Source organism: Gopherus evgoodei, chromosome 14 (genome assembly GCF_007399415.2).
Source record: "Gopherus evgoodei ecotype Sinaloan lineage chromosome 14, rGopEvg1_v1.p, whole genome shotgun sequence".
Taxonomy (NCBI): Eukaryota; Metazoa; Chordata; order Testudines; family Testudinidae; genus Gopherus; species Gopherus evgoodei.
Window position 1 is genome coordinate 2,239,446 of NC_044335.1, and position 26,217 is coordinate 2,265,662.

General features: G+C 44.0%; 2 protein-coding genes across 9 annotated transcripts in view; both read right to left on the minus strand.

Annotated features, from left to right (window-relative positions):
• Positions 1-3,841: 3,841 nt before the first annotated feature.
• On the minus strand, positions 3,842-14,795 carry MAPRE1 (microtubule associated protein RP/EB family member 1). Of its 2 annotated transcripts, none has more exons than XM_030533196.1 (7): positions 14,690-14,795; positions 13,678-13,801; positions 10,396-10,541; positions 8,974-9,181; positions 8,264-8,382; positions 7,501-7,653; positions 3,842-7,116 (listed from the first exon to the last, which is right to left on the minus strand). In XM_030533196.1, exons 2-7 carry the CDS (start codon positions 13,796-13,798, stop codon positions 7,060-7,062), a joined length of 804 nt encoding a protein of 267 aa, XP_030389056.1. In that variant the 5' UTR covers positions 13,799-13,801; positions 14,690-14,795; the 3' UTR covers positions 3,842-7,059. The 2 variants fall into 2 exon arrangements, with proteins under 2 accessions (XP_030389056.1, XP_030389057.1); XM_030533197.1 differs by lacking the exon at positions 14,690-14,795 and adding an exon at positions 14,279-14,329.
• A 3,848-nt stretch (positions 14,796-18,643) lies between these two features.
• The window catches only part of DNMT3B (DNA methyltransferase 3 beta), a 49,280-nt gene continuing 41,706 nt past the window's right edge, over positions 18,644-26,217 (minus strand). For 4 of the 7 annotated variants that reach the window (XM_030533423.1, XM_030533424.1, XM_030533426.1 and 1 more), the window contains 2 exons: positions 25,205-25,323; positions 18,644-22,815 (listed from right to left, as the gene is read on the minus strand). In XM_030533423.1, coding sequence (XP_030389283.1) covers positions 22,674-22,815; positions 25,205-25,323 — 261 coding nt within the window. In that variant the 3' untranslated portion in view covers positions 18,644-22,673. Of the gene's footprint in view, positions 22,816-25,204; positions 25,324-26,217 lie in introns of those variants that run through there. The other 3 variants (XM_030533427.1, XM_030533425.1, XM_030533428.1) reach the window with 3 other exon arrangements.

The following is a 26,217-nucleotide window of genomic DNA, read 5'->3' on the forward strand; positions in this document are numbered from 1 at the left end:
GATGGTGAGAGGGAATTCCTTTTCAATTGCTCCATAAGGAGCACATACATGTGCATGTTCGCACCAGAGATGACTTGAGGCAGGGGCTCTACAAAGGATCCATAGAACACAAGAGAGGAACATTTCCAGGGATTTATGGCTAGAAACCCTTTCCTTTTCCTGCCCCTTTCAAGGGCTGATAGGAGAGCAGTCTCTGCAACAGATCCAGAGGTAGGACTCCCACAGGTCTTTGTCATTAAACCCGCCCCTCACCTCCAAGTGGCGGGATGATTGAGAAAGCCAAGCTGAAATGAGGTTTGTATTTAGATTTGTTGAGATGATCTCACCTCAATTGTCCGTCCATTTTAGGCCAACCTGCTGCTTGTTTATTTGATATAAAATATTGAATCATGAAGTTGAGGTTATATTAAGATGTATGTGAATGTAATCCCACATTATTTAAAGCTTCCTGGATAACTGTTCTTGTAGCTCCCATTAGAACAGCAGTAGATTCAGAGAGCTCCTGGAAGATTAAGAGGCAACCAGTTTATGAAGCTACTTTGCAAAAGCACACTACTCTTCCGGGGTCTTGCTGAAATTTCTTACAGACCTCAGAAAAAGCACCCTCAGTTCCTGTTTTCTACATTTCCTGACAGGTTAGCCACAGATTTTCAAAAGGCTGCTGTTTGAAAACTAGCCAAGCTTACTAAATGACTGAGAAAAATTTGCTTTAAAGAGACAAGCATGTGTTCTGACAAACACCAGTGTCTTCCAGATCACATCACTATGGCCTGCAGGCAAAGAATAGGTTTGTGCCAATATTTTATTTCTATACCATGTAGAAATAAGATGGCTGCTTCAACCTTAAACAAAGGTTTTTTCCCTTCACCTTAGTAATATCAATATTTAGCTTTGTACCTGTTTGGGTTGAAGCCTTTCTCGGACAACGCCAACTTGTGCCTTGGAAGTTCTTAGCCTCTAGATAAAAATTCAACACCCACATCCTTTTCACAAATGATTTTTTTCTTCCAACTATTAATTCAGCTATTTGAGTGAAGTAGGGGTTTCCAAAATGAGTTTTAAAGCTCCCATTCCCTTGTCTAATATGAAAGCTATAGGTTTTACCCAGGCTCGCTCCAATTTTCGGTAGGTTTTGCTATTGAGGACATCACACATACCCCACTCTCCAGCTCCAACCACCAAATACCAAGGTCTTCACCCATCCCAACTGGAGAATATACTGTTCAACATATTCATACACGATCTGGGAAAGGAGGTAAAGAGTAAGGTGGCAAAGTTTACAGATGATACCATACTACTATCTTGAGTAGTTGCTGACTGCAAAGAGTTACAAAGGGATCTCATGAAACTGGGTGACTTGATAACAAAACAGCAGATGAAATTCAAAGTTGATAGGTGCAGAGAACATACACTGGAAAACAATCTCAACTATACATATAAAATGATGGGGTCTAAATTAGCTGTTACCACTCAAGAAAGAGATTTTGGAATCTTTGTGGATAGTTCTCTGAAAACATCTACTCACTGGATGGAAGGCAAGCAGAAAGTTGGGCATCATTATGAAAGGGATAGATAAGACAGAAAAGATCTTATTGCCTCTATATAAATCCATGATAGACCTACATCTTGAATACTGTGTGCAGATATATTGGAATTGGAAAAGGTTCAGAAAAGGTCAACAAAAATGATTACGGGTATGGAATGAGGAGAGATTAATAAGACTGGGACTTTTCAGCTTGGAAAAGAGATGGCGAAGGGGGGATAAGATTGAGGTCTAATAAAATCATGACTGGTGTGGAGAATGAGTAAATAACACTCTCATATAACAAGAACTAGGGGTCACCAAATGAAATTAATAAGCAGTAGGTTTAAAAACAAAGAAAAGGAAGTATTTCTTCACACAGCGCAGTCAACGTGTGGAACTCTTTGCTAGAGGATATTGTGAAGGCCAAGACTATAATAGGGTTAAAAAAAAACCTGAAATTCGTGGAGGATAGGTCCGTCAATGGCTATTAACCAGGATGGACAGGGATAATGTCCCTAACCTGTTTGCTAGAAACTGGGACTGGGTAACGGGATGGATCACTCTATTGAATGTCCACGTTTTGTTCATTCCCTGTGAAGCATCTAGCACTGGCCACTGTCAGAAGACAGGATAGTGGGCTACATGGACCATTGACCATACTGGGTCAGACCATTCTTAAGAATGAACCGCTAAAGCAGACTGGTCTGTGTCAATGTTTTATCCTAAGTTTTCAACACATACTAGGAAGGAAAACTGCCCCGCTGTGAGACCAAAGGGCTAACAAGTCAATAGAACAGTAGGATCACCAGATAACTACTAACATCAAGCTTCCGCCTCTCAGGGCAGGAAGATCACCAAGGTTCACCATTGAGAATCAGGAAATGAAGCCCATAAAAAGAAAGCTAGAATATCAGGAGGACAAAGTATGCTCTGAACCAATCCAACAACAGAACAAAGGCTTTTCATAGGAATATGCCACCATAGTAAAGGAAGCAGAGAAATTTCTATTCGGTCATCACAGCTGGCAGAAACTACCCCCATCTAATAAAACAAGTGGCTGCAGAATCCAATCGTGGGCCCCCAAGCACCAATCCTAACTTCCATTCTAACTTCACAGGAATTGTTAATGAGCAAGAGGTGTTGCTAGACCAGCACCTTTCATAAAGGTCTTCCACTATAACACAGGGAGCACAAGACACAGACACTGCACTAAACCTGAGAAGAGTCCTATAACCAGGGAAGGGAGAAAAGCAGTAGAACGCATACAGGCCATTAGGGATCCTCCACCAACACATAATTTATCTGGATAAGAACTCAAGTTTTTAAGTCCTTTCGAATCTTCATATGTCAAAACCCAAAGATGATCTGCAAAGGGAAAAATTAAGTTGTCTTTCAAAGATGGAACTCAGAATAATTTTTTTATCAATTATACCACCCAACTTGTAAGAAAAAGCAGCAAAGGAGAAGGAAAAAAAACACCTCATCCATGATTTTATACCTGGTAATTCTAAGCTGAAAGCATCACACCTAAACTATGCTGCTCTGGAAGGTCTAAGACTTTAGTTTGCTCTTAGTTACATACAAACTGCTGCCATCTTTTGTAACAATACAATGAAACTGCTCTGGAAAGTCAAGCAATTTCCAGAAACAAGGGACTGGCACCGTCTTTTAACCAAAATGCAGTAGGAGTTTATCTTACAATGACTAGGTGGGCTGCTGTCATCCTCTGCTCCGTATCACAAGACTATAATGCACATGGCAGGCATCTGTTTAAGAGCCCCATTCTGCCAGAGTAGATGTATTGCAGCCCATGCGTGGGCAGTATTAGAAGACTTCACTACTTACACATTATGCCTCAGTGCTGTAGAAGCAATCTGACTACCATTTAGAGTTTCCTGCACAATGGGCCAAGGTTCTTAATTGCACAAGTGTAGATGAGCTGTTTACACTAATGATCGGAATAGCTGCATAATTGTCATTACTAAGCTCAGAAATTCAGAGCATTGCATAGTGCCATTTTTCTTTAAATGGGGTTCTGAAGACTTACATAATTCTAGTCAGAGCACTGTACAAACAACTCCCAGCTAATCCTCAAGCTCTCTGAGCTAGAACCCCATCTTAGTAAGCACAGGAGAGAGCTATGATAAGGACTACTTCCCAGCTCCCAGCACTGCTCAAATCACCAGGCTAAGAGGATCCCCAAGTACTAGTTCAGCTTCAGCCAATTCCATAAATGTGTGTGTTCTAAATCAAAAGCAACAGGATATCATTTGTCAGTGCAACAGTGGTCATGTTAAATAGTAATAGACAAATAAGTGATGTAAATTCTTGACTTTTATTTGGAGCCTTGTAACAGTTACAGTAAGAATTGTCATTGCAAACCAGGAATATTGAAAAGATTGAACAATTAAGTTAAAAAATCTGAGTGCACACCTATTGGGTGCAGAAAGACAGATATAAGCTTTTGGTTGTTCTATCTTGTTTGTTTCAGATAACCGATAAAACTAAATCTAAGAAAGGTTGGTAGTTTTCTGAAATAGTCATTCCAGCAGAAAAGCACTTAACATGTATCAACCAATGCTGTACCAGGTCAGAGTAGCCACTTGAGTTTTAAGTTTATTCTGGTTATCTGCTTTCCAGCAAGGAAATTATAAAAGACTGCCCAAAAAGTCTATGACACAAACTTGTAAATAAAATTACCTGTATTATGAATTTCCAAATTTTATTTACGACTTGTCATTTCTTGGTATATTAGAGAATGATGCAGCAATCTGAAATTTCACAGGACTTTGACTTCCAAGATTGAAAGCTTCCACATTGAGTTGTGGTCAATTTTGTGGTCAAGGAGCACCAGCAGTATTTCTATGATTCCCATCATTCCCTCCCCTTTAGCTTAAGAGATTTGTTTGCTTTTGGCAGAAGCAGAGGTCAAATTGATCACAGCGCAACTCATCTAGTGTCATGGTAAACATGGATCCATCCTTGCTCCTCACCAGGTGGGATCTTGCAATACAAAGGTGAAACCACAATGATCCATAGCACACAGCTGACCCTTCACAAAATGTGGAAAGCCTAAAAAATGTTATTTCCCATGGCAGGACACACAAGCCACATGTTGCCACTTTGCCTTGAGTATGCAGAAAGGATAACAGAGTGATGTACACAGTTATCAGCAGTTGAAAGATAGGTGAAAAATTTACTCATACCAAATAAGTAATAGTAGAGAAGATTTTATGTGCATCAAAACCCCATTTTACCAATGCACTTTCACGCTGCAGTACTAGTTTTGTTGCCATTAATAACTATTCCTTAGGATAAGACCTCGATGGACCATTCCAAAGTTTGCCAGCATGAATACTGGCAAGACTTTGGGGGATTTATCAGAACTTTTAAAAGGTTAGACATGCCCCATTAGCATTTGTTTCTGCAGAAGCTAGTTAGTTCTTGTCTAACATTAAGGCTTGGGCTCACTGAAATTTACAGCAAACTTAACAAGATGACTAAATTACAAGAGATTATGTTTGCTCAGAGAGGCTGGTGACAGAACCTAAGGTCAAAAACATGGTATTCTTGTAACTTTGGTGTTCTAGTAATGCAATGCATTAGACTTCATGAGTCAGATACAAAGAAACAGACCAATATTGCTGTTACAGTGCACCACTACATTACACCAAAGGAAGGGGAAACCTATAGTCCAACTATGATTTGTATTCACTGTAAGCCTAAGATACCAAAAGAAGTTCTCTCCCAACAGAATACAGGGGAGTCCCAAGAAAAATTAATGCAGTAGTAATTTGAGCAAAGAAAGGAGCTATGATTGGAGGATGAAGGCCAATGTTGCAAGTTGTGTAGCTTCAGACTGAAAATACCAGGATCCTTTGCTTAATCTAATCATATCCCCAGAACATGACGACTCCAGCAGACATGACACTCTTGAAATACAGAACTTTATTTAGAAACGGCTTAAAGTAGAAAAAACTCTCAAGAAAAATCCAGGTGGAATATGGTTTTTCGGGCAACAAAAGTCTAGAAGGCCACAAGAGAAATAGCACCACTGGAATTTTAAACAATGGCTAGTTACTTGTTTGTTTTTGGCATTCACTGAAATTGGGTTTTCCTCTGAATTTCACAAAGATTCATGCACTACACAACAGTTACAATAAATGCTCGCCTTCTACACACATTTTAGGACAAGCTACAACCAGAAACAAATGCATACAAGCACATCAGAACTGATCAGACTCAGTGTGGGTGGATCAGATGTCCTGTGGGATCTTGCCAAACAAACAGAAATGAGAGGAACTTGATAGCAAAGGAAGAGACAGCTCAGGAATAAAGTATCTTAAATATAAATATTAAAGTTAGTCTGGGTACTGTATTTTCTGCAACATTAGCTTTTCTATTAGCTAGCACATTAGTTTTGTCCCCAGAAGGTTACTGTATTGGCAAGTATCACTATTAAGATACACCAAGGGCTGAGGACGATTTCCCAACAGCCACAAAATAGGTATATCTTCAACCCACTCATTCCTTTTAATACAACCAAGACACTTGCATAACGCAAGTTCTGTTAGATCCATTGGTTTAACCAGTACTCTAGGATGAGGGAAAGAAGAGGAAACCAGAAACAAACATACCAGAAAGACCACCACAAAAATAAAGGGAGACAGGACAAGTAGAAAAATGATCCAGAGAGTGAAGTGAGAAACTTTTGAAGAACCTTCCAGGCAATACGACTAGATCCATGTTCTCAGAAAATATAGTACATGAATTTGGCAAAGTTGTTAGCCACAATGCCAGAGAAGGATTTAGCACTCAAGATAATTTGTACATGTTGGTCTGAGCTCTTCATACTCACTCCAATCTTGTAACAAGCAGTATTAAGGCCTATTTTGTCATTGAGAACTACCACTTAGTAAGCGGCTTTACACAGGGAGGGAGTTTTATTTTACTAGCCCCTTTTGAGTAGTCACATTGCCACACAAGGCCTCCCAGACAGCAGTGTAAGTTAGATACTTTCTAACCCCAGTATGAAGCACATAAAATCTCCTGTCACATTACTTTATAATTTGGCATATGGAAGCATATTTTAAATACTCTTAAGGCATTTTTATTAAAAGTTCTCTGCTGCAATTTCACATTAACACAATCTTTCCGTGAGTTAGTGTTTAGTTTCTCTACTAGACACTCCACCTCAGTAAAGTACAGAAGAAAAGACTTTCCACAAACCAACGTTTTACCAACAACCAAATAATTCCGCAGCAAGCTTCAAAATATTCAACCTTTTGTTCCCTAAATATACCAACTAGATGTTAATACTGTTCTGCTACGAAGTGAAAAAGAGCTCCTAACTCAAACCCATTGGAAAAGAGTAAAACTTCTGCAAGTGCACTTTAAGAAGAGGTACTTTTTGCTTATGAAAAGAAACCAGTGAATCCTCTAAGAATAATAAAGTGGAGTATTTTACAGTTAAGCACATGATTTGGGGCAAAGAATTCTGATGTTCTTGCTCTGCTGGTACAGTATATGGACTGTTAATACTCTTCTTGTTCCTCTTGTGGTGCTCCTTCGTCAGGTATCACAAAGCCTTCCTGAAGGGGGAAAGAAAGAATATATTAATGGAAGCAGGTGTCAAACCAGACCCACTGATCCAACTGGTTGCACATACCCTTCCCTGCAGTTTTACTTGGGATACTGTCAAGGAGCTATACACTCACTTATGAAAGACCAGTTATGATACTAGAAAGATTTTTCCTCTCAGATCTTGGATCCAGTTGTCATGGAATTTCAAGTAGTAATTCAGACAGACAATCCGGGGGTGTAAACACAAGGATACTATCTAGAGCTTTAGTACAAAAGATGCCTGCCCCAAAGCACAGAGGCAAGCAAGATTGGACATTGGCCCCATGGAAGACTTCTAGTTAGAGAAAATTCACCTGCTTGCCAACTAGTAGTTTATGTAAAGGCAGACTTACATCTGTTGCATAAAGAATTTCCACAATCCTCTGCAACACTGGATCACTCTCCCCTTCATTCTCTTGGCAGATCAATTCGATATTTCTCAGTTTGCCAAAGTAGAAGTCCCTCTCCTTCTCCAGATCTTCAACAGTAAGTTTCAATACATTGATCTGCCAAAGATAGTCACACATGATCATTTCTCCACCAGAGAGAAGTGCACAAAGCATTTACTCAGAAAGCAAGATTCTCATAGTTCACAAAAAAAGCAGGTTTTTGTGATGTATGAGAACACTTTGGGAATAATCAAGACTTGCACTGGTCTATTACTGACACTCAGTTTAGCTCATATGTTCTATTTCTGTGTTAGACGTCCAATTCACACGAGGGGTGGTTCTCTTTGCTAATGCTAAGGGAGTGCTACTTTATACAGATAAAAACCCAAAGATCTGCAGGGCTTATTCTTTTAGAGGCTAAATTACCATTTACATGAGGTCAGTTTAGCTTCTAACAGTGTGACCCATGACATCTCACACTGCAGCATAGCAACAGCCATTCATAGTTTAACTGCAATGCTGCTAGATGTCTGCAACAGCGCTGCAGGATGAAGTATCAGCATGTAATAGATTTAAGTTGGTGTGTGCGTGTGCCATGCTGCAAAAGGAATTTGAATTATTTGCTATATTTCCAAGACCCAGTCATTTTTTAGCTTAAATAAAGATTCATGTAGATTAATCTAAAGCCCTTTCACTTAACCTGACAGTCCACAGGTTTAACACTCACCTGCTGGATCAGCTCTGCTGATTCATCCTCTACTATTCCTATGGGAGCCTTTTTAACCATTCCAGTGCCAGTTTTAGGAGCTGCTGTGGTTCTCTGAGTAACAATGGGCCTCTGAGGAGCTAGAAGGTAAGATGCAGTGTTAATTCTTAGCCTAATCATTTTCAGAACCAAGTCCCCATAGGAGTTATTTCCATCCATGCTTAGATAGAACAGTGAAGAATTTGAAAGCCAGTGTAATGTAGCAAGAAATGCCCCAAGCTCCCCATGTGAAGTGTCCCTTCTCCCTGGCAAGGGTGTTGGTACCAATCATCGCCATTTTCTTTAAGGAAGAAGTGTCTGTTCTTGCAGCCTTCATTTCTGTGGCTCCCAGGTAACTGTCATCTAGAAGAGGTATAGCAATTCTAATGGTTACACACTATCTGACCTGAAGATGCCTGCCATGCCAAACCTACAGATTAAGTGTCTCACATGGAAAATAGCTTCCTATCCTCCATGAGATAAGTTTAGCACTACAGCGTGATCTCAGGCATATGTATCATGATTTGATTCTGTATTTTGACAGATTGGAATCTTTGTGAAATAGAAGAAAGCAATGAAACTACCACAATTTAATGCACTGAAATTAAGCAATGAGTCAGTTTTGCTATTTAGGTTATTGAAGCTCTTATCAATTAGAAAGACTTTCAGAAGACCTTCAATGTTTCCTTTACCTGCACTGCCGGAACTGAGAGCTTTCTTGGGTTTGTTCAGTATTGGAGCAACAAGGGTGGGTGCTGGAGCTGTTTCTTGGCCTTGTCGGGCTGCAACAGGGTCATACTCTTTCCCATCATAGTTTGCATCAAAAAATTTTTTGAACCACTGAACAAATTCAAAATTGTCCTGAAATTTTCCTTTCACTAGTTTGTCCACAGGGATTATCTGGGGGAGGGAGAAATAAAGCTGGTTAAACAGAGGGAAACGTTCTGAGAGTAAAGAGCAAGCTCTACAAAGTGACAGATTGCGCTCAAGAATGCGTAAATGCAATCTGTCGTCCAAGTCCAGGGAACATTTCTCTTATGTATTTAAACACAGGAGTGGCCAAAGATTTTTCTCCACTCGTTGGAATGGAGAGATAGTTGAACCATTAAAGTTGAGGGGCAACTATCACATCTTATACCATTAGGCAATCTCTGCAATGAGTTTCATTGTCAAATTTGCTCCTCCTCTGCTGAAGTCCATCCCTCTCTCCCTACTCTAATATCTTAACTTCATTCCAAGTCTCACCTGTTGGCTCACCTCCCCACACACTCAACACCCAGTTTTGGGGTGTTCCCTTCTCCCCCACCCCACCCTACAAGAAGAAAGCCAGAGAATTATTAAAAACCTCCCTATAGACAACCAGTATGGGGTCAGTCAAATGGGCAATGACCAAGGCTAGCCATCTGATGGTTATTCAGTGATTGAGACATAGCAGTCCAGCCCAGTTCTTACTAGACAAGACCTGCACAAACTAATGCAGTTGTCACACTAAATAGTAGTCTTCGCCCATTCTCTATACCCATGCAGTGCGCCTGTCTATTCACCCTTACATGAGGTTCCCTCAAAATAAGAGATAACATTGACATGTTAATACAGAAACCTTGTACTGATATTGCTATGCAGTACCCATTACACGAATAAACTGCACTTTTCATGAAAACAAAGGTTATTCAAACCATGAAGCACCACCTTCACATATCTACGCTACAGCTGCTTAGAATTTGTGGGAAGAAGTACAACTTGCAGTCCTTGGGACTACCACACCAACTGGTTGTAGCCACACGTCTGGCACAAACAGAGCAGGAAGCTCAACTGCAGTGAGAAGAAGAGCTGTAACCGTGGTCTGTAAACAAGCATGTATGTTTCAGGTAGTGAAACTCACTCAGTTAGTAAGAGCCAGAAATCCAAACCTAGGAACAAAATTTCCAGTTTGGGGAAGTTGGAAGGGTAAGTGCTGTCATCTAAGCTGATGACTGGCAGACACCCAGATGAAAAAACAGAAATCCAGGTCTAAGCCATGGAGTTCATACAGCTGTGCAGCTGGCAGTACTGATGACCTGAAACTAAATTGCGTGCACCCAAGGCAAGGAGTACCAATTACAATTCCAGCTTACTTTGTCAACACCCATTCGCTTAAAACCTGCTTGTAGAATCTTGAAGTTTTGAATGTATTCATGTTCCAACTTTGCTTGAAATTTCACTTTCTTGAGTGCTACCGAACCAGGGAAGAGCATGTCCAGAAACTGACAGTATGCAGCACCTGCCAAGAAAAAACAGAATGTTTCCACAAAGCCATTTTATACAATGAGAAGTTGGGTGAGGTAGTATCTTTTATTGGACCAACTTATTTTCGGGAAAGAGGGAAGCTTTCAAGCTACACAGAATTCTTCTTCAAGTGTAGCTCAGAAGCTTGCCTCATTCATCAACAGAAGTTGGTCCACTAAAAGACATTACACCTCACCCACCTTGTCTCTCTAAAATCCTGGGACCAACATGGCTACACCACCTTATTCAAAGTCAGTCAGAAGCAGACACATCTGGGCAGACTATTTACTGCAAGAGAGAGGAAATATGAAGGATATAAGATGGTCCCTGTTATGATTTGAACCCTTATAACATTGCCTCCATAACTCACTGAATGAGCATACTAGTTGGACATGTAACTAAGATCTGCACCGTGACATGTCCGCAACAATAAATTCAGTAGGGTTGCACGGGAGAGATAACCTATCTATTCAGCTAGGCAAGAAAACTTGATTCTCTACCTAGTGAATAAATTAAAGATTTTAGAAATTAGAATGAATAAATAAATAAAACAAACAGCATTTATCTATAGCTCTTGATGCCCTGGGAGTTAAAAGGCCATATCAATCCTCACTCCTTAACAAAAATCCAGACATAATAAAAGTAACAAAAGAGCCAGGGCTTCTTCATAGACCTCTCATTCCCTTCCAGTCCCCCCGTAACTACAATTAGAACTTGGGGGGCGGGGGGCAGGAGGAGAATCCACTCACCCAGAAAAAAATAGAATTCTTTCCCCAGCATGTATTATCTTAGATTCTGCAAAGATTTTTATTAAAAAAAAAAGTTTCCAGCCCTTATTGTTGGCTGCAGAGGTAATATGTATTTAGTAATAGGTTTGGAAGGTTAACTAGCTATAACAGTTCATGCCACATACATGGTAGGTGCCTATCTTAGAGGGGTTATTTTTTTCCTGACATACCAGAGGAGTCCATGTCCACATTCACTGGTGACAACAGAAGCCAAACACCCTGAACTGCCATACCAAGACAGGTGGTACACTTTTGTGGAACGTTTGTAAGAAGTCTGTTTAACTGCCAAGAACATAGAATTCCAAGTTCCCTTTTGCCTTCAGTCCTAATCTGTGGTCTAGTCATGCCACCTGAAGCTGTTAGGAAGGTGGAGAATGCAGGAAATTCAACCAGGGTGTTGCTCCTGCTTGGGGGCTCCCACCGTCTCCTCCTGTTATTGGAAAAGAGCTTCTTGTCCCTTCTCCACAGCTTCCTGATAGTGCAAATTAAGGTAGGAAAAAAGTGTCTGCAACTGAATCCTCCAGCATCTTTTTCCCCTATTCAGTGAATAACTCCAGGGTCTGCCTCTGCTGGAAGTTCATGACACTCCCCAGGAAGTTGACATGACCAATCAGTTTTCATGGACCAGCAGTGAAGCTGTTTCATCTTGCTTATTTCACTCTGTAGAGAAATGAGCAAGCAGCAGTGGAGAGGTCTGTCTGGCAAACACTGGAAAGTGACACTACACAGTTTACAGCAAGTATACATTTGAAAGTTTTTCTTTGCAACTGTGAGTGGTAGGATCTAAGACCTGTAAAAATGAATCAGGATTCTGCAAAAACTGATATAGGTTCTCTCACTCCTCAAGGCAAAGTCCTCATGGAGTTCCAAATCCTCTGGTCCTAAATGAAAGTCACTAGCAATCCAAAAGTCTTCTTCTTTTGATTTAAAACCTTAGACACTGGGTAACTCAGCTCTTTGGTTCTCATAACTCTATTTTTGTTCTTTCTATCCTTGCTGACCATTTTTGCATCTTATAAATTAGCACCTCATTCACCTTTCTACTTCTCTGCACTAATTTGTTTCCATGGATTCAGCCACAAACTCTGCTGACAATTCCCAAATGTACCTCAACTTCTCCACCTCCTTTGTCAAACCAGGAAATTTCGTGTTTCCCACCTACTGGATGTCCTACCACTGTCTCAAACTCACCTGCTAGAACTGAACTATTTTCGCCTGATCCTCTCCACCTTCCTTATTTACCACTACTTTTCCTGTGTCCCATGCTCACAACCTTGCTTTAGTCTTCAACTCTTTTTCCCTTCCCCATATACTGTCTTGAGGTCTGTTACTTAATTTTATCAGCATCAAAAGACACTCTTTTGTTTCAATTTTCACAACTAATTCCGTTAAAATGTGACTCTTCAGTATCATAACCCTTCTCTTCCCCTCCAAGTCTATCCAAAACACCACCATATCAAAAGCCTCTCAACTCCAACTATATCACCTCAAATCCCCTTGTTGGCTTTGCCTCCTTACCACATTAAGTTAGAGTTTCTTGACCTCATCTTCAAAGTCCTACCTATCTGCTGTCCCAGTTCAATCCTTAAACTCCTCCCAGGCCTTCCACCTTATTTTTCTTTTCATCTTTTTAGTAACCAGCTGTTCAGAGAAGTTGGTCACCACCAACATTTATAAACGGTGGCCACAATCTAGTTTACATCTTTCTCTCGTGTTGATGTGGAAAGATGCTTGGAAAGTCTACTTCCTGTCCATGAAAGCCATTTCAATTCCTTCTTTAGAATTCAGTTTCTCCCAGGAAATTTCCCTTCTCCACACCAATGATATTATTTTATTCTCCCTTGCCTGAACTTTTGTCCTGTATCTTAAAATACACCTTTCACATTAAATGCAGGGTTTTAGCGACAGTTTCACAGTCAAGTTATAATGCAAGATGACAGATTAACTCTGACTTGGATTTGTCTGTACTAGGATTTTAACCAACCATGTAGTTATGGCAGTGTAGAGGCATATCATAACCATGTTTTACAATTTCCAGCTTTAGCCCTGTTGTCAAAAGAAATAGGGAATGAGCTGAAAGTTCAAGGCTATGTTCTAAGGTAAGAGTAGAGCAAACAAGTCTTCAAGTTCCACAAAGCTATAGAAGCAATCCTTTGTACTCACAACTAGGAGCAATAGTTTGGGGTTCAGGGTTAGCAAGTCTCAAATCAAGCAAGATCCAGTGATAGACTACTATATCTTGTATACTTGCAGTCACTTTGCACACTTATTAACCTTTTGATAGTCACCATTAGAGAGATGCGTTTAAACCCCTTAGCAGTGCCCTGTCATCAGCCCTCTTACCTGAGCATAGGTGTTCAATCTTTGTCAGGTTCAACTGCAAAGACTCGTTGATCCACGCAAGCATGTCATGTCGACTCAAGTTATCACTGGTCACTGAAGTAGAATACACATTAACTGCCATTTTCTGAAAGACAGAAACCACAGATGAAAGTTTCATACTAAAGTATAGTTAGAATATGATCTGCTACAGACTTGACTCATTAGAACAGTAGTGTACACCTGGATTTACACCCTCCTGTTGCTACAGAGAGCAGATTCTAACACTGCCAAGTGGCAGAAGTAGCTGCTGGAAGTACCCCACATCATCAGAAGCAGAGAGAAGTTGATTTAGTATTTTGTGAAGGACAGGGGAGACAGCTCAGGTAGTGGCAACCCAAACTTTCCCTAGTATGCTTCCACCTTGACCGAAAGGAACCACCTCCATAATGAGCTGGAGGAGTCCTCTTGTCCATCTCCCCTAAGACTGCCAGAAAGGGTACTCCACTACACTACTAGGCAGGTTTCCCAGCGGATTACAGCTAGTGCACTGCAGAGGGCTGAGCCCACTACACCGCCCTTCAGGGAAGCTGCTCCCACCACCCGCTGGTTTCCCAACACAAACCTCCAGGGAGTCACCGCAGCAGAAAGCACGAGCCCCTCGGAGTCTGCTGTTCACACTGACCCGTGGTGGGATCTGTGCTGCCCGCCCGCCCGCAGCGCGGCCGGAGCCGGACCCCTCTCCCACGCCGCTTCACGCTCACCGGCTCCAGCTGCTGGTTCTCCCGCGGCTCAGCGTCCCCCCCGGAAACACCCCGCAGGCCCCACGCACAGGAGCCGCCCGCCGCCCCTCCTCACCGCTCAGCCCCACACCGCCCGGCCCTGCCCTGCCCGCTGCGCGGCGACACGCGTGTCCCGGGAGGGGGGCAGCTGCCATCGCAGGCCGGCCCGGCGCGGGGGGGGGGCGCCTCAGGCAGCTCCCCCGGCCCCGCCCCGCCCGCGGGCCTCGTGCCGGCCGCGCCCCCGAGTCCGTTACCTGCCCCCGCTCCGTCCCGTCCCCTCAGCGTTCAAACCGGCCCCGCCCGCCTGCCCGGGACCAGCACGTCACGCGCACCGTACGTGCTTACGTCACCACCCGGCGTCCGTTACAGTGAGCGTCCCTTGTCAGCTTCCCTCGAGTTAGGGCGGGGCGAGGCGGAAAGTAGTTACTAAGGGGCGGAGCCGAGGCATCGTTGCTAAGGCGTCGCACGACCTCCTTTTTGGGTCACGTGATGTTATTTAGCCCCACCCCCCATTGATGTCAGAGGATTGGTGCCTCCTTCCTGGGTCAACCCCGGTCCCTCCCCCCCCGGTTCACAGCGCGCTCAGGCTGCCGCTCACCCCTTCATCATCCCTCCCCCCCCCCCGGCTCGCAGCCCCCCCCACCCATCACTCCCCCCCGACTCGCTGCCCCCCCCACCCAGCCCCTCTCCCCCGGCTCACTGCCCCCCCAACTCATCACTTCCCCCGGCTCTCTGCCCCCCCCAGCCCCTCCTCTCCTCTCCTGCACCTCAGTTCAGTCTCCTTGCCTCCTCCCCAGGCAGGGCCACCCAGAGGATTCAGGGGGCCTGTGGGAAAGCAATTTTGGGGTCCCCTTCCATAAAAAAAAAAAGTTGCAATACTATAGAATACTATATTCTCATTGAGGGCCTAGGGCAAATTGCCCCACTTGCCCCCCTCCCCCCTCTGGGCAGCCCTGTCCCCAGGCTCACTCACCCCTAGCCCCATCCACCCCCAAGGCTCATCCCCTCTATGCTTACTCCCCAGACCTCACTCCAGGCTTATTTCCTCCTAGACTCCCTGACCTGCACCCAGACCCTTGCAAACCCTCGCCATCCTGCACACAGACCCCTCTAGGTCCTAGCAGCCTCCAGCGTCCCAGTTTGTTTGGCCTGTTGTTTTTTGAGAGCCCTTTTCTTGGCTTGGGCGCTGCATACAGACCCTGGCAGAAACAACTGCGCTCCTCTCCTTGCAGCGGGAGGGTCAGGGGACTCTAAAGACACACCTACACTTTATGTAAAATAATCAGCAAAGTCTGAGGTGTTTACTCAGGCTTGTCTTGTGCATAGTGGCCATGGCACCAATCCCAATTGCCATATCTAAAAAGGCCTCCACTTACTGCCCAAGCCAGACCTTGGCAGCCCCCAACCGCCATGCAGGGCCATGTTCATCTCCACCCAGCTACCCATCCCCAAATCAGAGTGATAAGCCTGTTCCCACTTGGCCAAAAGAGAACTGGAATGACTTACCCCACCCTCTCGGAACACATCATCTGCCACTTCAACTCCTCATGATATAAAAAAAAAAATATCCTTGATTTGCCAACAGGAAAATATGGCATCACTAGTCCTCATCCCTGGGTACAACAAATGAGTAGCCATTGCTCATCCTCAACACAGGGCTAAAACAGATCCCCACTTGAGATGAAAGACAAGTGTAAATTGTTCTTTAAATATGCATGGAATCTACCTCAGTACCATCAGTCAATGACTCTGTCTTCCCTGCATTCACATACACAAACTTCTTATAGCTTTCTAGAAGATCATGTTACCCTGGGTAAGTGTTAATAGCTAAGGGCCTCAATCTTCTTTGTTCTGCATCCTGTTGTACTTTTCACCTGTGCTCTGCACTCACTGTGTATAGCTGTAGATGGAGACACAAGATGCTAGGCAGTGGAGAATGATGTCTCCTTGTATCTCTTCATTGCACATAGCTGGAGACACAAAAGAGAAAATACCTCATCTTTATGACTACAATGTGCAAAAGCAAACAACAAAAATACAGGTTTCAGAGTAGCAGCCGTGTTAGTCTGTATCCACAAAAAGAACAAGAGTACTTGTGGCACCTTAGACACTAACAAATTTATTTCAGCGTGAGCTTTCGTGAGCTACAGCTCACTTCTTCAGATGCACAGAATGGAACACACAGACAGGAGATATTTATACAATATATATATATATGTATAAATAACTCCTGTCTGTGCGTTCCATTCTGTGCATCTGAAGAAGTGAGCTGTAGCTCACGAAAGCTCACGCTGAAATAAATTTGTTAGTCTCTAAGGTGCCACAAGTACTCTTGTTCTTTTAACAAAAAGACAAAGTTTGTGCTGCTCCTTGATGCATGTATATTTTTAACATATCTTGCATTTAGTTCCCTTTTTTGTTTATCTTGAAGATGTGGCTTTGCTCATGTGATATGTAGCAGCATAACGTAAGGAGCATGATGAACACAAATGAGAAGTGTTTCTTTAGCAATAACTATTTAGAAATTCCTGTCCAGTCATGTGAGTTTCTAATGCTTTGGAGAGCAGAAGGTTCACCAGTTACAATTTATATATAGTTCTTTTTGCAACAGCTTTCTCCAAGGCCTTCGCTATCTAAAAAACAGTTCAGAAAAACAGTTAAAACTTCTAATTAGCATCACGGGCTTAAAGAAAATAAGGGAAAAGTCTTCAGTCAGGCCAGACCAAATTCTCCAGCAGAGAATTCACAGCCAGGAGCAAAGGCTTCTAGGTGACCAAAAAGCAGTAGAGTGTCCTGTGGCACCTTATAGACTACCAGATGTATTGGAGCATGAGCTTTCATGGGTGAATACCAACGTCGTCGTGACCAAAGACATCAGTATGAAAAGAAGTCCAGCTGTAACTGATAAAGTACCACTGGCTTCGTATTGACTTCAGAGTGAGGAACAATGTGGATACTCATAGGTATGGTATTCCTGGTCACGTGCCCTCACAGCTGCTGAAGAGGATGGTTCTTAGGATGACTGGAATGAATAACAAGGTCCTGACCCTGCTCCTACTGAAATCAATAGTTTTGCCCAGTGTGAATAACTCGATACTCAAGGCATAGAAGCACAGCATGTAAGGCCAGAAGGGACCCCCAGATCATTTAGTCTGGCCTCCTTTACATCAATGGCCACCAATACCACTTAGCACCCATTCTGATTCCCTGACCTAAACACTGAAGGATCCTGTTAAGTTAAATATCTCTGTAGAGACAGCAATCGCTCCATAGTTAAGGTTGCAACCCAGGGAACGGAACTGAGCAGCTGTTATTGTTATGCAAGGATGTGAGGTGGGCTGCAGAGACCAAAGGTTAGACTACATTGTCGATGACGAGGCCTTGGCTTGCAGGGGCAGAACTGAGTGGCAGGCTTCAGCCAACAGGAGGCTCGTGTTGCTATGTTACATAATGTGAGAAATAAGAAATAATTTAATAATTAAACACAAGCTCTCCATGGCTTAATGGACAGAACACCACAGGCTCCATTATAAGGCTGAGCTATGGTGAATAGTAGACACTATAGCTGTAGAGATGATGCTTCTTGCTACAGGATTTCATCAGCAAGAAGATGCTTAATGTACAGCTGAGTCTCAAGACAACAGTTCTTTGGAGAACAGCTCATGCTTCTGGCTTCCTATGGGCTCACTCCTGCAAAAAGAACACCCTTCATTTTAAGGTGAGAGATTCAGCACTTCAGGATTCAAGCTACAGCCTGATCCTGCATCACCTTATTGATGTGGCGGTCCCACTGACTCATACTGTGATACATGCCCCTTTGCAGAGGGCCAGTGCAAGCTCTAGGAACCCCTTAAGTCTTTCTTATGCCTGCAGCAGGATTTTAATGGTGTGTGGGCCCATGTGCTGGCCTTCTGCCTCAATTAGATTTCATTCTAAGTGGGAACCTTCTAGCTAAACCAAACCGCTAGATAGCTCTAGGAACCGTGGTTCTGATCACCTCAGCGAGGTGTTGAAGATGCTTAGTGGATACTCCTGTGGGTGTGGTAATAGTGCTTCTACTCACATGAAGAGAATACTAAGTGGACAGCTAACTAATTTTAAGCACATTTCTCATCACCACCATTTCCCAGCACCATACTGATTTTTTCCTTTCTCTTGTTTCTGTTTAAAAAAAAAATTGTCCACTCATACAGAAATACTGATTTTAATTAAACTGTGATAAAAGTTAAGGTAAACTCTGGGCATTGATCTTTCTTCTTTTCCACAAGAAAATGAGTAAACTGTTTAGACAAGGCACAGTTTTGATTTTTCATACTTTGGTACTAGGCCAATTTTACAGGTAACATGAATTATTGCAACACAACAAAAACACAAGCTTGTCATGATTTTAAAAGATCACCCACAAAAGTTTTGACATTAAAATCCTTAGTCTAAAAAAATAGCACCAATGACAGTAAAAGGCCTTTAAGAATCATTAAAATAGCATTCCTGAAATGCAGCTCTCTCCTGAAAGCATTTGTATAAACATGTAATAAAAGGCAGATTTAACAGGAAAAAAATATTTTGTGGAAGATTACAATTTTTCATGTAAATTTGATGCCAAGACAACTCTTATTCCTCTTTTCCTAATCTTTGTCTGCTTTCCAAATCTTCTGTTTTGTATTTATTTTTCTTTTGATAAGGAAGGGAAGGATATAAAAACTGGGATAGAGAATTCAAAGATAAAGCTGAGTTGAGGTTGTGTGTGTTAATCCAGTCTGAAAAAAGGTCAAAGGCTAAAATAAATGGAGGACTCACATGGGGATTTTGTAATCTTCTTATCTCATTTGAATCTAAAGTCTCAGTTCTGCCATGAGCTCCATGTAGGCAGACTCCAGCAAACATGCAAAACTCTGTTTTTCTCTGTGGGGTTCTGCGGTCCACCCCCTTGGAGCTCAGGGACTATAAAATGCTTTCACATTACAGTAAACTAGGGCGGAGATGAGGAATTAGTGTTCTAATCAGGTCCAGAACAGGTTTAGGGTTCAGAGTTTAGCTTTTGGCTCAAGAGTTTCAGTCGAGGTAGGCATGCAAATACATGTGGAGTTCCTCCAACTTTGCACACAGAGGCACCCAATTAGCTAGCTGCATGTGCATTACTGTGTGCAGACTTGTCAGTTGCATGCTCAGGTGAGAAGAGCATTTCGAACACCTACATCACTTGAAAATCTGGCCCCATGTGTCTCCTGAGTCACATCTGTATAGTTTATGGGTGTGAGATGACAAAGGGAGATGATAGGCTGCTGCTTGTCCCTGAGTTGCTTAGGAAGAATGGAGGTAGCACACAGGAGAGCACTGCTTGGTTTTTCTTCAGTGTTTTGGAAGTCAGAGCATTCTCAAGCGGAGGTCACCTGGGAACAGCTAACTGACAGGGTTTCCAAGTGCAACTGAGTAGGACTGAGAGGACAGCGCTACTCAGTCTCTCCTCTCCTCTGTGGGAAAACCTGTCTCCCATGGCTGTGACCTGCTTCCCCCTGCTGTCAGTTCCCAACAGACTCTCGGCCTGGGCATCGAGAGGAGGCAGGCTGCAGCTGCGGTTGGAGGTGGGAAACAATCTGCAAAAACAGCTCGACACAGGGTAAGCTACACCATGAAAGGAGGGGAAACATGAGAGTCTTCATCCACTGGGGATGATGCCCTCTTCTAGGACCGGGAAGGAAATACACAGGGGTCTCCTGCTATCAAGGAGGAGCAGAAGGAGCAGAGGGAGGGACGCTCTCATTTCTCAAGGATCCTTGTTAATGTGGAGGCTGCCCTTTAGGAATGCTGCTGAGCACAATGCAGAAAGACTTCTGTTTGCCTAGCTTTTCACAATGCCTGCAAGATTGTCTGGGGGGCCAGGCCAATGTTTACTTTGCCATAGGAGACAGAGGCTTCTCTTAATCTAGAAATGGAAGCCTTTCCAACCACTATCCAGAGTCCATTGGTCTGTCTCTTGCTTGAGCCTTTTCCTAGATACAATGGCATTTGCTTTCACTCAAATCAGATATAGCAAAACTTAATGCAATTCAGCAAAGCACTCCTAGAAGCACATGTGCTCTATTGAGCATGAGCATAAAAAGTGCTTCACTTCACTGGGGCCACTGTTTGGAGTGAAGAACAGAGCTAGGAGAAGACAGAGGAGCTGGAGTCCTAGATTGTTTCAAAGCATGGCAATATGCACATGAGGGTGCCACTTTTAGGGGAAGCTCTGTGGGGAAAAAAGTCTGACTTCCTATCAAAGGGTCCTGTGTCATTAGTAGATCTGTGAGAAAGACTGTTCATCACGGTATATGTACAATATGCAAAACAGCCCTACACACTAGCTTACCCGGCCCATGGTTACTGTATTTGATAGCTGAAATCTTTGGGTCCAGGCTTTATCCGATTCAGGATCCAGCGAGTGCTAGTCAGTCTTGGGACTTTCTTTCAACATTTCAAATGTTTGTTTTTTTCCAGTAAAGGCAGGAAGGAAGGTGAGGCCCTCAGCAAGGCGCTGGGGCAGGTCTGCCCTAGCCACCATCATGATGGCCAGGCCTGACTGGGACGTCCCTTTCTGAGAGCATGGCAGTGGATTAGACAGGAAGGTTCCAGTGGCGCTAGATCCATATTTGGTTGTTCAGCCTGAAGCCAGATTTACAACCCGGGTCAAACCCAACTCAGCAAAGGGCATCATCCACTTCACAATGGGTAGGTGATTGCACCTGCAAAGGCCAGGGCCATGCATACAGCTGGTGCAGGTGGAGGCCCAGCTGTCCCACCTATGTGCACACCATTTTGTGCCTGTGGGCGGGCAAATAGAGTAAAAATATGTCCCTCTATGCTTCTTAACAGACATTAGCTGTATGTGCAGGGATGGCAGATGACATAAGAACAGTGGGAATCTGTCTGATTGACTTTATAATAAAAACTGACTCTCCCAGAGGAGGAGGAGGAGGGGTGTTGAGAGTTTACTCCATGGCAGGAGGATTCCCTTTTCTGTTAACACAGGCCTGCTCCAGCCCCACTGTAGTCAGAAACAAAAGCACCACTGACTAAACCAGGAGAAGATTCAGGCCAAAGCCCAGGGCAAAATTCCTAGGGTGAAATCTTGGCTGCACTGACGTCAACGGGAGTCTTGCCATGGACTTCAATGGGGCCAGGATTTCACTCCTGGTGACTTAGTGGGATCAGGATTGGGCAACACTGTGTGGGCAACACTGTTCACGTTTATAAAACTGCTACTAAAAATAAAGTTTTGAGGTTTAAAAAAAAAAAAAAAAAAAAAACCAAAACAACCCAGCATTGAACAAGAGTGCTGCCCCTTCCTGCCCATTTCAGCACATTTGTTTGCAAAACGTTAAGAGAACATTTTCCGTTTGGATTTGGTGCCCAAACCCTCCAGAAACTGATGAATGTTTTACCTTTCTAGCTGTTCAGCTGTTCTTAATGTAAAAATTAGAAGAATGTTTTAAAAAGGAAGGAGTGAATATTGGTAAAACTACAGCCAAACACAAACAACAACATTTCTTTAGCTCTAACTAGAACAGTAATTCTATCACCTCACAGTTCAGTTTCAGCTACATTCACGTCTAGGAATTTCCACATTCTCATGTAATGCCTTAAAGCAGCAACAAAAGTTTAAAAACAAAATTAAACTTTAACAAATTTAAAAAAATGTAAAAAGCTATTTGGTTCTTGTATGTAACCTGGTTTGTTCAGTGTATGTAACCTGACCGGGTTCTTTGTACCCCTGGCTACTGTTCTGATTTCTAAGCAACTGTTTTGAGAGGCTGTTTTTTTTCCCCACAAAAGCCTTGTCTCTACCTATTTCAAGTATGGTTGCAGCACGCCAGCCAGTGGCTTTCACCACCCAGCCTCTGAATCGCTACTTTTCAATTGTACAGTAAAATGGAATGGTTATGCTCTGTGTGAAACACAGTGGTCTCACCCACCATACCTCCACTCTCCTGGGTGGAGTAAGCTAGATTCTATGTTCGGTATTTTCTAAAGAGCATTCATTGTCTTCTGTCCCTTTGAAAAAGTCACCCTAACAGGTTCTTTGGTTAAAGAAAGTTTCCTACGCTCTCCCTGCAGGGGCACACTTCCTTCCCAAAGCGTGTGGCTTAGGGGACCATTTCCTACCAAGTAATGGAGCTTGTGGGCTGTTCTCTTCCTTCCCTCTCCCACACAGGCAGTTGAGCTAGTGCGTCTTTACCAGAAGAGACAAGGGAATCCCTGCTATTCACAGGCAAAATAATCCTTGAGTGGGGCAAACAGGTGCCGAATGACCGGGACACTCCACGATCTCCCAAGTAGCTTCTGACGAGCTCCACGCCCCATGTTGGACACATCTGTGTAGTGAAGGGGGAAGCCAAAAATCCTGCAGGGGGAAGGCAGAGACGAGGAGCTTTTAGAATAGCAGTTACCCTTGGATGACGTCTTGTCCTTGAAGTCAGAGGGTTATTCCTGAGGGCCAGAACCCTGACCCTATGCATTGCCCATGGTACTGGGCTTTGTGCATGGGTTCTCTGGGTGTTCCAGGGGAGGGATTCCCACGCCCACTATACAGCTCCTGCATTGAAGGAGTTTTGGCCTGTGGCTCTTTGCAGTAGCAAAGCCAATGTCTCACCTATGCTCACTTCTGCGTTGTCACGGAGACAGCGCTCTCCACCCGTATGACACACAGTTAGGATGGAGTGCCCTTGCACAGCCTCAAGGCATTATTTCCACACGGTGTCTCTTGCGCTGGTCACTGTTTTGTCTCACTAAGGGGCGCATTTCCACAGGGATGAGGCCCAGACTCCCACTCTGTGGGCACAGTGTCTGCCCACAGTCTGCACTGGAAGTCTAGGGGCTTGGCTACACTCAAAACTCCAAAGCGCTGTCGCGGGAGCGGTCCCGCGGCAGCGCTTTGAAGTGCGAGTGCGGTCGCAGCGCCAGCGCTGGGAGAGAGCTCTCCCAGCGCTGCAGGTACTCCACCTCCCTGTGGGGATTAGCTTGCAGCGCTGGGAGCCGCACTCCCAGCGCTGGGGCACTGTTTACACTGGCGCTTTGCAGCGCTGTAACTTGCTGCGCTCAGAGGGGTGTTTTTTTCATACCCCTGAGAAAGTTGCAGCGCTGTAAAGCACCAGTGTAGCCAAGGCCTCAGTGAGGGTCTTCAAGCCTCTCTCTGATTTGTGCCCACACTTCCATTGTAGGTACATGCTACACTCACATTAAAGAAGCCCCCCTCCCCCTTTTACAAATCTGGTCCCCAAACCCTGGCCCTTCTCTCATTGAAGCTGAGTGTTCCATACATGCTACATATTTTTTCTTTCCTGTAGAGATCTGTATCCTGAAAAATCACTTCTGCACCCATCTGTGAATGTTTGTCTAGTCACATTATTCTGGTATGGCTTTTATGTTTCCAGTGGCTCTCGCACTCTTCCATACTCATGATTTTCACAAACCTAACTCAGGTTTAAGGGGTTTTTCAGCTTCCATTCAGATGCTGAAATCTAGTGATCCACACTACTGTTAGATTCATGGAGGGAAAAGTACTCTATGATCTTGGTTCGCTTATATTACTGAAAGGCAGAGATAATCCCTCTTCTCTGAAACACAGCACTGGGCTCTTGTCATACTGAAAAGCCCTGATGTGCCATCAGTCAGGTGAAATGCAAGACTGTCGCACTTGACTGAAGTGCAGTAATGTATTTCTCTTAATGGCGGTTTCTAGCATTAGTATTATTACTGCTGTCCACTGAAACACAAGGCAAGTGAATATATCCAATCACTTGCCTGAAGAGCTCAAACACATGTGTCGGGTACTGGAGAATCACTGCACAACATGAAAACCAGTTTCCACAAGAACTGAACTTTGGAATCCCCCTAAACGAAAGAAGAAGCACATTCCGCCAACACATGCATGGACTAATTCCACTGGGAGCATCCCCACAGCAGAGCCCAGCTGTTCCGGCTGACAGAGAGACCCTGGATGGTCTGATTAACAAATTACCCTTTCCTGGGCTGCCAGCTTTATTTAAAACATAACCAGGGAAGGGGGTATGAAAGAACCAGATGACACATCCAAGACCTCTCTGTCCAGGGATCAGGGCTGGGGGCTCTTTCAGTCATTAAACTGTAGGCTTCCTTTTGCTGTTGCTTGCTGCATAGTCTACAAACCATTGAGAAGTCCCCCTTGTTGGGCCATAGCCTTTAGTGACAAGCCAGGGAGCCTGCAGTGTAAACTCCTATGCCCCTTCCAAGGAGGGTCAACAGATTCTGCTTCTTGCTGAGGAACTGCCAGGTTAGAAAAGGCCACCTCCCATGCACACTTCATACCTCCCTCCCATGTATGCTGGAGAAGTGTTTCCTTTCCAGGAACCAATTTAAGGCAGGGGGCTTCTGGACCACGGCCTTGCCCTCTTGGCGTCTCACCCTGAAGAGCCAGTGAACTCCATCATAGACTCCCATGGGAAGAGCTGGCAGATGCACAAGGCTTTAAGGGCGTGGCCAGATGGACCCTGCTACTGTGCACTAAAAGTTCCATAGTCCGCTTTGATCTGAACAGCAGTAGGTCAACGCGCTCCAAGGTACCTTTGCTCACAGTAACAAGAGCCACATGGCCAGTTAGTTCACAGCAGGCTGCAGTGCTGTGGATTTACACTCCAGCCTGATATGCACTGACTCTCCCTACAGACGTGCCCTGAGCGTGTGGTTCTACCTTTTTTTTCACCTCTCCCATCCCTCCACCTCTCTCTGAGCCACCCCATGGTAGTGACGCTCACCTTTCTAATTCAGTGCACCACAAATTGTCTTCTTTCCCATTCATGAGCACTGGGAGCTGCATGCTTTTCCCCTGCCTGAGGGAGTTGGATTTAGTCGTTATGGTTTGCACTTTTCTCAACTGAAGAACAAAACAACAAGAGTTGACGTGAACTTCTGGGTTTAGTCTTAGGGATCAAACGGATGTTCTGTGGGCTGCCCTGCAGAGACCTCCTACTGAGAACAGGGCTGATCCAGGCAGGGAATGATAAAAGGAAGGAGCAGGGATTTTGCATGCCAGCACTTTTAGTATTTATACCAATATGCATCAGATGCCAGCAACAGATTCTGCAACCATCAGCACGTCAGCTCTTAAGAGAGGTGGTTGCACTCACAGAAGAAGGTATTTGGGGTGGGGGGGGGAAATGTATATGGAAACGGATAGAGCTACTTTATCTGGGCTCTGAAATCCATAGCTCCCAAGAATTAAAAATATCTATACAGAGATCCAGAGGGAAAGCAGCAATTTGTGGCTCCTGTAGGAATAGCGTTGGCATGTAGGAAACAAGGGAAAGTAGCAGGCCAGGGTGTGTGCCCATTAACCAGGCCTGCTCCATATGGCGTTACGTCCCCACAGTTACAGCCAAACACTTGGCTCTGGGCTTCATTTGTGTGTGGACAATACCTCAACAGAAAGCCCCTATGAACAAGACAGAAGTCCAGCACCATCTGTCTCACCAGATCCACAACTCAGAACAGAGGAAAAAGGAAGGGAGGTGTGGGAGAGGGAGGGAGGGAGAGAGAGGTTAGAATCACAGAGAAATCCCTCATTAGGGTTGAAATGAGAAAGAATATCCTCAAGTCCAGGAGAAAGCAGAGAATCCTCGAGAGTAAATCAATTAGAGCATCCACCAGACAGACAGGACATCCCTTATTACAGCATGCAGTATTACATGATGGAGCCCCAGGAGGTGCCTGACCCCCGAGTAAGTGGTATTCATGGCAAGCTGAGAAACAGCAGGCTGCCCCAAGGAAG

Excerpts from the sequence above, each read along its gene's own strand:
- MAPRE1 (XM_030533196.1), bottom strand. The coding sequence starts at position 13,798 with ATGGCAGTTAATGTGTATTCTACTTCAGTGACCAGTGATAACTTGAGT. Across the intron at positions 10,542-13,677 it reads GATTGAACACCTATGCTCAG|GTGCTGCATACTGTCAGTTT; the intron begins GTAAGAGGGCTG and ends TTTTCTTGGCAG. Across the intron at positions 9,182-10,395 it reads AGCGAATGGGTGTTGACAAA|ATAATCCCTGTGGACAAACT; the intron begins GTAAGCTGGAAT and ends TCCCTCCCCCAG.